This window comes from Vombatus ursinus, unplaced genomic scaffold, assembly GCF_900497805.2.
Source record: "Vombatus ursinus unplaced genomic scaffold, bare-nosed wombat genome assembly UNPS02014774.1, whole genome shotgun sequence".
NCBI lineage: Eukaryota > Metazoa > Chordata > Mammalia > Diprotodontia > Vombatidae > Vombatus > Vombatus ursinus.
The window spans coordinates 17383569-17396760 of NW_020954552.1; the positions used below are offsets into that span (position 1 = coordinate 17383569).

Here is a 13192-nt window from a genome sequence, read left to right on the forward strand (position 1 = left end):
TTTCCTAACCTGATTCTGTAAGATTTCCAGATTCTTCAGTGCTGTTCCATTAATTGTCATAAATTCCATTTCACTTGACAGCTTTTTAAGGTTTCTGAAAAGAAATGAGAGGAAATGTAACCATGCAAACTATAAGAGCAGAAAGAAATAAAAATTAATTTAGACACCAGGTAAAAATTCCAATAGCATGATTAATGAAAGTTAGCCATTTGGTAGAATAATCAAGTCAAACTTAAAAGAATAAAAGGAAAATTCATTGAGAAGTATTCTTCCATTGATGTGTGTGCTGTTAAATGTCTTGATAGGAGAAGAGGAAAAATAGAAATTAAGCAAAACAAAACAAAAAACCAGAACAACACTTACAATAAGGGAATATAGAGATGCCCCTTTTCCTTATTTTTAAGAATAGTACAAAACATAATCTTTTGTCATTGGCTTAGCATATAATGGTAAGCATTGAGGACAAGTTATAAAATTATCTAGGAAAAGAATATTCAGATAGTTTAAACTGTCCTCTTTATTCTTCCAACATGTGATCATTTTGATAAGGCTTGGTTTTTAGCCCTAATTAAAGATTATAATATAGCCAAGAGGTTTATTAATGATTATGGTAATGATGATGATGATATAACTAGCATTTGCATATTACTTTAAGGTTTCAAAGCATTCTCATTTGATCCTCACAACCACCCTGTGAAGCAGCAACTATTAAACCTCCTTTTTAATAGATGAGGCAACTGATTCTTGAAGAGGTTAAGTGACATGCCTAGCCTCACACAGTTAGTGACTGAGACAGGATTTGAACTCAGGACTTCCCGACTCTGAATTTAGCACTCTATCCACTGGGCCACCTAGATGTATAGTAGTTCTTTTTTTTTTATTGTAATTGACAATCACCACCAAAATGGTCAACATTTAGTGGGTTAAATAAAAATATACTCAAAAAACCTACAAATAATAAAAATATCTACAATTTACATAGCACCTTAAAGTTTGCAAAATATGTTTTTATTACATACATTATATCTTTTGAACCTCACAACAAATCCATATTATTATTATCCTCATTTTATAAGTGAGGAAATTAAGCTTTAGAGATGGTTACATGATCTACCCATGGTCATTTGGCTACCAGGCGGAATTTGAATCCAAATTTTCCAAGTCATACACTCAATGTACTAGTTAAGATGCCTCTGCAGAAAACCAGGAAATGTGATGTATACACCAAAGTTCTACCTTTCAAAAGACCTCAGAATTTAGTATGACAAAACAATTTACAGCATAATCAATCAAGCAATCCCTGATTAAGTATCTTCTACATTCTATGCTAGAGCTTACATTCAATCAGGGGGAACAGTTAGTCAACATGCATTAATTAATTGTCCAATGCTCTCAAGGGGCTCAGAGCTTAATAGTGGAAACATGAAAACAGCTACATACAAATGAAATATACAAGATAAATTGGAAATAATCAACAGAGGGAAAGTACTAGCATTGAGGAGGACCAGAACTTACAGAAGCTAGGATTTTAGCTGAGAAATAAAGTAAGCCAGGAAAGTAGAGATGAAGAGGGAGAGTATTCTAGGGAAGAGGGAACTGCCAACGAAAATGCCCAGCATCTGGAAATGTGGTGTTTTGTGTGAGGAAAAGCAAGCAGAACAGTGTTTCTGGATCATAGAGTGTGTGGGAGAGTGTAAGGTATCAGAAGACTGGAAAGGCAGGAAGGGTCCAGACCATGAGGGGCTGTGTGTGCCAAGCAGAGGATTTTAGATTTGATCACAGAGGTGATAGAGTTTAAAAAGGAGTTTTTTGAATGCAGGAAGATATGGTCAGATCTGCTCTTTAGGAAGATTATTTTGACAGCTGAGAACTGAATGAACTGGAGAAGAGAGAGACTTGAGGAAAAGAGTAACCAGCAGGCTACTGCAATAGTTTAAGCATGCGGTGATAAGCTCCTGCACCATGGTGGCAGCAGCAGGTGGCAGCAATGTCAGAAGACAGAAGAGAGAATACACAAGAAATGTAATAAAGGTAAAACCAACAAGAACAGCAGCAGATTGGATGTGGGAAGTAAGAGAGAGTGAGAGGCTGAGGATAACACCTAGGTTGCAAGTCTAGGTATCTAGGAGGATGATGGTGCTCTTGAGAGTAAGAGGGAAGTTTGGAAAGTGAAAAGGTTTGGGGGAAAGAGAAGTTCAAGTTTGATGTACAGAAGGTAAGATGTCTATGGGACATCCAATCTGAGATGCCTATTAGGCAGTTAGAGATGTGAGTCTAGAGATCAGAAGAAAAGTTAGGACTGGATAAGTAGATCGAAAAATCATTAGCCTAAAGATATCAACTGAATCCAGCGGAAGAAGACGAGACTATCAAGTAAAATAGTACGACGGGAAGAAAAGAAGCACCAGGATAGAGTTCTGGGGGTAACAGGATGTATATACAGCAGGCGTAGGGGTAGTACCATTATGTGTAGTCTAAGTGAGGTTGGCCTCATACACTAATAACCCCCACCCCTCAGACTACTACTTGACTCATTCCCTTATTAATTCTTACCCTGGGTACTTTGGCAATCAAGGGGCATATACTAATATTTCCTCACAAATGAACAGAAATGCACAATCTTTCTCATTAATCAATGAGAATCAGTCCTACTTTAGCTTATAGAATAAACTAAATAAAATTTTTCTCCTAGGTTTTCTTTCTTCTTTCTCAGATCCCCTAGTATTGAAGTCTTAAATGAACATCAATACTACTGACTATACAATTTACTAACAGTGTAACAAAAAAGACAAAGATATATTTAGATAGTTTAAAAATGTATCAGAATGACAAAGTGTACAAACACTTCTAACTATCAATTTCAACTGCTGACTTCTCAACTCTGGAAAAACAGTCCTACCATTTCGGTCTTTCATGATAGGTCAAAGACACTTGAGAATTCTGTTTAGGCTACCTTTTCCACAGCACAAGAATTAAAATCAGTTCTCAAGAAATGTATCTTCCAGCTCTTTCACCTTGACAGTTAACTCAATCAGTCTTTTAGGAAAGACATTTTCCTAGTCTTTTATCACCAAAGAGTCTCTCTCCAGTCAAAACAGTTAATTATCCAGAGGACATTTAAACTGCCTCTCTTCCAAGATTCCATTCCCTATTAAGGGTATAGGAACAGTAACCACAGCATCTTTGAGAGGGGCTATTGAAGCCAAGGGCTGCATAGACATATAAATTCATACTAAATAAATGGATGAACAGATAGATAAATAAAGAGGTGATTTTTTTTTTTTTTTAGGAGAAGCACTAGCATCTAGTAAGAATCCAGGAGATTTCATGCAGGAACTGGTGCTTAAGTTACACTGTATAAACGGGTATACAAATGTGAGCATCCTTATTGCCACAGTTCCTAAGTTTTTATTAGTAACTTTCTTCATAATTTTCTAATATTATTAATCACTGTTTTTCTTTGCCTATACTGAGTTATCTATATCTCAAATTGGTTTCCATAGAAACCACACAACTTTCTCAGTAAACAAGTATAACGGTTATTGATATTAATAATTCCAACAAAAACACAGCCTGTAAAGATAATCTGACATGACATAACATGTAGTATTAAACAATCATTATCAAGACAATAAGAGAGCTAACGCTTTCTTCACCGTCTGGGATAGAAAAAAGGACTATGAGATGCAAGATTATCAAGAGTAAATCCTCTTACTGAATCTCATCAAAGAATTTGAAATTTGTAAAAAGAAATTTATTGTTATATTTATGTTGATAAATATAAATGTATTATGTACTTTATTATATTTACATTAATAAAAAGAAAATGTCTGCTAATATTACAATTCCAAAAGACACATCAATCACAATTCCTCTGAACATTCAGACAAAAAAAGAACATTAAAAATTCCCATCATAACCCCTCATCCATTAGTTAAATGAACATAAAGTTCATTTTTTAGGATGTTTTTCTTTAGAATGTTAAGTAAAAAAATTAATATCTAAAAACAAAATGTTCCCTTAGAATTACCCCCACAGATTACACATTTTTACTACCTTTTCCTACTGCTTAATTTTTCATATGCATGCAAGTCAATAACACAATAAGAAGTTTCAGAAAAGGAGTATTATCTATTCTACATACTACTTATGGCTATTCTATAAGTAAAATTGTTCTCTTAGAGTAAAAAATCTTGTCTAAAGTCAATTCATTCTGGAAAACCTAAAAGAAATATACCTATGACTTGGATTTTCAAAGAAATTTAAAAATCTCATGTTTCTCTGCTTCTCTTTACCCTTTTAAATTACAGAATTAAGAGAGTAATCAAAAGAATCTTTGATTTTTCTTAATAGTTCTTTGTATAAATAGTTGTATTGGTCTTTTGAAAGAGTTAACTGAGTTAGCCCAGAGAGCTACCAAAAATAAATAAATTAATAAAAGACTCCATGGTTTACCAGTTCTGGAATTTGCCTCAAACAAATATGGAGGGCAAAGAGAGTTTTGCTATGATGCTGTGAAAGACTTTTTGTTGACATAACTGGCAAATGAATGAGTCCTGGGCATGAGGGAGAAGAAGGAACCAAGGATCACTTTGAGGTTGTGAACCCAGTTAACTGCAAGAATGGTGGTGCCATTAACAAAATTACAGCTATTTAGGAGGGTGGGTTTGGGAAGAAAGAAAATGAGCTCTGTGTTCTGGACATACTGAGTTTGAGAGGCCTACAAGATATCCAACTGGAAATGTCTAGTAGGTAACTGGTAATGCAGACTAGAACTCAAGACAGAAAATAGGCATGGCCTGAATTAGGGAGATATGGGCATGTGCGTAGGCAGTAAGGAAGGAGCTAATAAACAGGAAGAGAATGAAGATTATATACAGAGAGAGGGTAATTTGTCAGAAGAAAAAAGAGGAGAAAGGGATTAAAAAAATGAATAAAACACAGTTTTAAAATAATAGTTCATGACAAATTAAATACGTTTTCTTTTTAGATGATACTGATTAGTCAGGAAAATGCTCCAGACATAGTATATTTAGATTTCAGCAATGCACTTAACAATAACTCATGGTGTGTTTGTGGTAGATGATAATACACTTAGGTGGGCTAGAGCTAGTTCAATGACCATCCTCAAAGAGAAGTTATTGATGGGCTGATGTCAAACGGAGGAAGATTTCTAATGGGATACCCCATCCATCCTGGGCCCTGTGCTGTCTGTCAACCATGACTTAGCTGAAGATATGACTTGGAAGGAGGAAGAGATGACATACTTGTCAAATTTTCTGATGACAAACAATTTTAAGGGTCAGCCTATAAAGCTGAACAACAGAGTCTAGATCCAAAAAGATTTAACAATGGCTAGCTAAACAATGGGTCCAATCAAATAAGTTGAAGTTTAAAAAGGGAGAAATGCTACTTGGATTAAAAAAATCAACTTCACAAATGCAAGATGGAGAGATATGGCTAGACAACAGTTTCTGTGCAAAACATATAAGTGTTTTAGTGCACTGAAAAATCAATCTGAGTAACATGGAAGCCCCAAAAATCAATGTTGCCCTAGACTATATTAAGCACTACAAAAAAAGAAAATCCACCCCTACGTTACTAGTCCAGCATCCCTAAGGCAGGGAAAAGCATCTTTATCTCCTACACTCTCAAATCGTCTGTCCTCTAAACCTTCCTAAAACTACCTTCAAGAAAGTTTCCTCCCTCAATACAAGAATCCTACTTCTGGATCTGTGCCCTTCCCTCAAAAGTCCTTCCCAGGTTGCGGAAGGAGTTAATCAAGTCAAAGTCTCAGGAAAGATTTCTAGGATCAAGGAGAAAAGAAGATAATTAGTGATGGAGCTGGGGATAAGAGTTAGAAAGGAAGAAGAAACAACTCCATGGTTTTTTTTTTTCTCTTTGCATAAGAATTATCAGATTTACTCTAATTATCTACTTTTAAACATTAGACTACATTCACATTTCCCAAGTTAATCCATAAGAAAGGGAAATAAAGATTCTTGACTAGGGGAAAAATCTGCAAAATCAATCACTCATAAAAACCTGTCAAATTAACTGCCCTTCTGAAGATCTTTATGATAAAAATCTGAAAGAATAATTAGCATAGAGAACATTCACAAGTACATTTTTTAGTGTCTCTCAGTCATGCTATCCCCAGTTCTGTTTTCAATTAAATAATGTAACAGAAAGACTACTGATATTTAGAGTCAAAAGACCTGGATTCAAAGCCCAACTCTGTTGTGCAACCCTGAAGCAATCGTCTCACCTTTCAGGGCCTCAGTTTCTTTGTTAATTACATTAATTGGTTAATACCTAAGACCCCTTTCAGCTCTAAATCCTTTCAGTACAAAGTACAAAACATTGACTATGGCTTGCATGGACAAAAGCCACTTGTGTTTCTTAATATTTCCATTTGAAGCTAATATAACTATTTTAGCAAAAATAAAGAATTCTCCTTGCAAAGAAAGTACTTTTAAAAAAAAAATAAAAAGTGAACTTTTAGAGGAACAGAAATTTCTAGATACAATTTTAAAATAAAATTAGTAAACTTATCCCTCTTTTAAAAATAATTTTAGATTTAAAAAAAAAATACAACTTACCTAGGATTGTAGAGCATTTTTTCTAAATTAAATTCTTTAAGGTATCGAATAACTGCTGCCAAAGAGCAAATCACAGGCTTATCCAAATTCAATATTCCAGAAAAACTCTGGGAAGCTAAGAAAAAAAAATTATTTCCTTCCATTAAAAACTATCATCTGCCACAAATAAAACACATTTTATTAAATATCATTTATTTTATAATTATTCAAGTAATGAACAATTTTTAAATCTGCTAAGAAACCTTTTACAAATCAGTAACAGCCACCTTGAAAAAGTTTCCTAATAAGAGCAGCATGATTCCAACTTCAAGTTTTTATGAATGTCAATAACAATCATCATTTTAACGATCCCAGATCCTTTTCAATCTAAATCTCAATTAATACTGGTATCAAAAATGATCAATCACCTTTCGTGTAATGGGCAAAAAGAACCAAAGGTCATATGAAAATCAATATTGGATCCAGAAATTCATCTTAAGCCTTTTGAATCAAAATGAATGGTTTAACCACCAGAGTATGCTGCTACTCTATAGCTTAATATGAAAAACTTAGTAATGTCTGTTGCCCGCATTACTATATAGTCACATATTTTGTGATGACCATATTATTAAAATTAGGTACTAGTACTAAAAATTTCCAAAAATGACATGTTCCAGCTGAATAAATGCTGCACGAATAAATAAATAAATGAATGATAGTCTAACTACTCTAAATTCAGATGACCTAAGTTACCCTGAACCATAGCCACTGCAGGGACACTAATGGTGACTGATGATGCCCTCTTCAGGGGGAGGCAAAAAGCTGACAAGAACATATGTAACCATCTACTCCCACAAGAATCTATCACCTAAAATGGTAAACAGTTATGATACACATATATTATTAAAGTGGTAGCAATAGGGTAAGAAGCCCTTTAATGAAATTAACTGACTTAGGACTCCTACATAGTTTTTATTTATTGTAGATTGAGAATTAAGCAGTTACACCTTTCTCCAAATCTCAACTCAACAAAATACTAGAATTTTACCTAGAAAGAATAAAACCTGTACCTTTGACATCAAGTACTTCTGCATAAAACTCAGTGATTTGCTGGAAAGCGTGACTGTATTCAAAATAAAGGTTATCCATCCTTTCTACTCGAATTCTGTCATCCCGTACACTGAAAGAATTAAATGAAAAATTCAAACATAAGTTGTTTTCTTAGCTAATCTGATTAACTAGAAATAAAGAAACAACTTCCAGTTATCTTGAATTATCTGCTTTCAGATGTCTCCTCCAAAACAATGCTGACCCCTCACACCAACTTATAGTTTAAGGGAAATCAAATTGAAATATATAGATAAAAAAATGTTAATTTATATTGTCATTTTAGGTTGTAAGAGCTCCTTTTTGCAGTTCATCTTCTCAGGATTTCTATAAAAAGGCCCTAGGTAAATCTAAGATAAAATAATAATAATGATTAGCAATTGCTATTATTATCCCACCTGACATACCATAAATACTTTCTAAATCCTTTACGAAGAAAATTAACTCTGCTAAAACTATTTTAAGGCAGAAGGTATTTTATACTTTATTATGTACCATATATAGGAACAATAATTAAAATGTATAGCTAATTTCCACTTACATGTGTTTAAATGCTCTATTAATAGAACAGATTATTATAAAGTGACAATTCTTAGGTATAGACTCCATACCTCCACTATTAGAGATGAAGTACTTGTCTGAGTGGCATTTTTTAAAACCATTTCTACTACTCTTCTCAACTAGAAAGAATAATGGCTACTTAGATATAGCTAGACTCACACTTTGTCAATCCTTTATTTTCAATCAGAACCTATTAGAAGGCAAACCAGCTGAGAAGAGCTAAGGTCACCCCTATTTTTGGTCTCTGGCCTCTAAAGACAGAATTAATAAAATCAGCTCTAGTAAATTATATTATTTATCCTGATCATTATCTACTGTACCATCTTGAGGAAGGGGATGGGGAGGGAGGGGGAGAAAAATTTAAGACTCAAAAGTTTATGGAAGTGATTGTTGATAATTCAAAATGAATTAATTTAAAAAATAGAGTAAAAAAAAATCTACTGTAACTCAGACAGACAATACTATCATTCTACACATTGGCATAAAAATTGTACTGTCCCTTTCCACAATTAGACAACACAACCTATAACCCTCAATTATTTTTGTCAGTAAATGAAAAATAAGATGAGATAATGAGACAAATGACAGAGAATTTATTTATTCTTGGCACTAAAATGTCTCATGCATTTTGGTGGTCTGACCAGAAAAGTACAGCAGAGATACTGTCTCCTAGTTCAAGACATGATTCTATTAACATGAGAATCATCTAACACTTTGAGGTTTACAAAATATGTTATTTTATTTGATCTTCACAACAACCAAGTGACATAGGTGCTATTATTATCCCTATTTTACAATCAAGGAAACTGAGGCAAAGAGAGAGAAATGAATTGCCTTATTCACCCAGATAATAAGTGTGTGAGGCAGGATTCAAACTTGGATCTTCCTAACTCTACATCTAGCACTACACACACTGTGCCAAATGATGCTGCCTCTTTATACCTAGTAACCCTGCCCTCCATCATTAATGGAGCCGGAGGATGTGGATTCTAATCACCTGGCACTTCTGCACTTCTGTGATTACAAAGTCAACCTCCTAGACTTCCAATCCCTATGACTGCCCTCAGGAGGAGAGGCTTTTGTTTGCTATCTCTCCCTAGACTCTTGTCCCCATCCAGTTCACTCCTCTTTTACCTTCTCCCTGCCTTTCATTCTGTCCTTTAGAATCCAACTCTAACATTAACAAATCCCCCTTCATCTCAGATCTCTTCTTTCCAACACCCACTTTCTATCTTCTTATGATAATGAAATCTGGCTGTCTCCTGAAGACATCCCATCTTTGACCAGAGTTCTCCAGTGCTGACTTCTCTCATTCCCAATCCACCCCCAACCTTGGGAACACACTGGTCCAGGAGGAACATTAGGTATTATTCCTGACTCCCCCTGCCCTCAATGACACCATTACTCAGTGATCTCACTTGCTTTGAGGTTCACTCTGTCTACATCACTCAGCCACACTCCTTGTGGCTATGCTCTTACAACCTGTAGGTCTCATTCTCTCTTTTCTCAAGAAGTCAGCACCTGACTAATAGGTTTCCCTTCTCACATCGCCTCCATCATAACTGACAGCTTCAAAATACATTTAGATGGCCTTTGAAAACACCTTGGCCTCCCATTTAACAACCTTTTCAATTCCCATCACCTACATCTTCAGTCTACATCAAGAGCCCATAATATGGCCTAGATCTCACCATCAGTCGTAACTGGGCTACCTGTTTGACTCTACTTACACTTTTCAGAGTCCCTCTCTTCCTTAAAGACATAGGTCAGGCACATCATCTGTGTGAAGTCTTTCGTGATCTCCCCAATTGCTATGGTCCTCTCTCCCAAACTACTTTTTGGATGTTTATTTATCAACTTTTATATTTATACTGTATATATTTTTATACAAGCAGTTCCAAAAGTCTCAGTACAACTTTAAGTCTTTAATAGATATTATTTAAATTGCCAAGACTTCTGGGACACTCTGTAGGTACTTTTTGTCTCTCCCATTAGAAAGTAAGCTCACTGCAAGTAGAGATGGTTTCCATCCTATGTATTTGTATCCTCAGTACCTAGTACAGTACCTGGTACATAACAGGAGACTAATAAATAATTTTTGACTGATTAATGTTATAATTCTCACCCCTACCCTCAGTAGAGGGTAAACTCCTTAAGGGTATGAGCCAGGAGGACTGGCCCCATCAGTGAACCCTAAAAGGAGTGATTCCATCTTCTAGCTCTCTATTCCTTCTCTCTGGAACAGAAAGCAAAACAGAAAACCTTGAATCTCAGGGCAGTTAGATGGTGAAGGAGACAGAACATCAGCCCTGGAGTCAAGAGGACCTGAGTTCAAATCCAGCCTCAGACACTTACTAGCTGCATGACCCTGGGCAAGTCAGTTAACAAAGAAGGAAGGAAGAAGGATCTCTATTACGTTAGGAAGAGGGTAACAAAAGGTGACTCTCTAAGTCCTGTCCACTACTTCTGAGTTAGCTTCTAGGATCCAAGTCTGTTTAGCTCTCCCCTCTTAAGAGCTGGAAGGAAGTAATAAGCAGATGTAAATTAGCCCACTTAAGCCACTGTATCTATTGACTGGTCATAGACACTTGGACCATGAAGTCCATGCCTGCAGCTTACCATCCCATTTAACAATCCAGTTGCCTGACCTGCTTCTGCCAACTTGTCCCTCCACACCACTGGTCTTCCAGAAATCCACACTCTCTGCCCCTTGGCAAATTAATCCACATACCTTTGCAGGCCTTAGGACCCAACCTTGTTGTCAGAACCCATATATTTCTCATATGAATATCTACTGTCCCCTTTTCCAATGTCCAAGAACAAACTCCCTACCTTCCCTGGTCACTACTCCATTATGTGTTGTCTTCTGCTATGGGAAGCTTTTTGAAGAAATAAGCTACCTCCTTTTAAATATCTGTATCTCAAGAACTTAGCACACTGTTTGGCATTTAGTATGCACTTAATAAATATTTTTTCATGTAATTTTACCTATTCATCACTTGTTGCCCCAGCACAGTGACTTAAGCATAGTAAGCACCTAATAAATGTGCGTTGAATTAAATATATACTCCAAATAGCCAGAACATAGATGGAAACTAAAAAGTAAGTGAAAAAGACACCTGGATAGCATAGCTGTCACAAAGGCCATTTTATTCCAAGGAAGCAGCAAGGCCAAACCTGGGTTTACAACCAGACAACAATAATGCACCAGATAAAATCACAACAGATTTCCACCAGTGATAAGTAATGATGTTAGTACATGATGCCAAGCTCTGACAATAAGTAACATCAGAGAGGAGACAAAAGAAGTATATAAAGCAGAAAAGAGAAAAGCACAGCAGTCTAGGGACATTTGTTAGGAGGACAAATAACCAACATATCTCACTTGCTAGCATTTATATGGTGCTCTAGTGTTTGCAAGGGGAAGCCAGATTGCACAGTGGTTAGTGCTGGGCCTAGAGTCGGGAAGACTCATCTTCTTGAGTTCAAATTTGGCCTCAGATACCTCCTAGCTGTGACCCTGGACAAGTCACTTAACCCTGTTTGCCTCAGTTTCCTCATCTATAAATTGAGCAGGAGAAGGAAATGGCAAACTACTCTAGTATCTTTGCCAAGAAAACCCCAAAATGGCATCACAAAGAGTCAGACACAACTGAAATGTCTAAACATCAAAATCAAACTTAGGGTTTGCAAAGCACTTTACAAATATCTCCTTTGATCCTCATAACAATCCTGGGAGACAGGTGCTAGTATCTATCCCATTTTACAGATGAGGAAACCGAGGCAGACAGCAGCTAAATGATTTGCCTGCAGACACATTACTAGATAATGTCTGAAGTTGTGCTTGAATTTAAGTCTTCCTGACTCCAGGTCCAATATTATATGCACATTGCACCTGGCCCCTGAATATATTACAGAAGAATGAGATAAAAGATGTTAAAAATGATAACTCTAAGTCATCAATAAAGAGTTAAAATATGTTCAGTAAATACTGTTTACAAAGGAAGAAGAACACGCTATGCATTTTAAGAAGATAATCCATTCAGGATATCTAAAATCCTTTCAGGAATGGGTTAGATTAGATGGCTGCTGAGATCCATTCCAATTCTTTGATTCTGTGAAAGTTTCAAAAGGCTTGAAGGAATAAGCTTCACTTATCCAGAAAATACACTTCTGTGGAATGCTTCATTCCCCAACAACGTGGGATGAATGGGGAGTCATTATACTATATTTGTAAAATGTAGAAATGTGAAAGGGGAAATACTGTTGTGACAAAAGGGTCTCATTGAGTGCTTCTTGTCTTGACGGACTAAATTCAGAAAAGCCTTAGTGTAAAGAGTAGGATTTCAGAAGTCATTTCAATAATTCAGCAAAATAACCATTCCAAAACAAAGCAAGCAAAACCTCAACCAGCAAAAATACTGGGTGCAAAAATTAAGTATTCTTTGAAATGACTGAAGATTTACTGCTGATATAATCAAGTATTTCAGATCTTCTAAACCAATAAACCTTCAAACCAAGGTTTTAACAACGGGATTTAAGGATTAGTTCAGGAGTAATCCAATGCAACCTTATTTCACAGAAAATTTACCTGAAAAAGAAAAATCTATTTAATTTGTTCAACCTTTCAGATAATGTACCATGGAAGAAATTTAGTCTTATCAGAACCCTCAGCTTTTCTCGTTACAGTGGAAGATTTTACTAAGTAACTAGTGAGGGCCACCTAATGTTGGAGCACCTCAATTACACAATCAGCAGTTATGCTCATACAGGCAATACTCTGCATTGACAAGGATGAACAAAGGGGTCTTTCCCATTTTATATGTTAATACTTCATGAACTAAATTAATTTTACAAAAGTAAACACAAATGACATTTCAAAGATTATATTCCATAAATTTACTTTATGTTCAGATAAAGATATAAGCTATATTCAACCCCAA

At 35.6% G+C, this 13192-nt stretch overlaps 1 protein-coding gene across 1 annotated transcript in view; it reads right to left on the reverse strand.

Moving 5' to 3' along the window:
* MSH3 (mutS homolog 3) overlaps window positions 1-13192 on the reverse strand; it is a 117889-nt gene that overhangs the window by 53874 nt on the left and 50823 nt on the right. Inside the window, exons 9-11 of the mRNA XM_027864183.1 lie at window positions 7652-7761; window positions 6603-6717; window positions 10-94 (exon numbers count right to left, since the gene is read on the reverse strand). Coding sequence (XP_027719984.1) covers window positions 10-94; window positions 6603-6717; window positions 7652-7761 — 310 coding nt within the window. The remainder of the gene's footprint in view (window positions 1-9; window positions 95-6602; window positions 6718-7651; window positions 7762-13192) is intronic.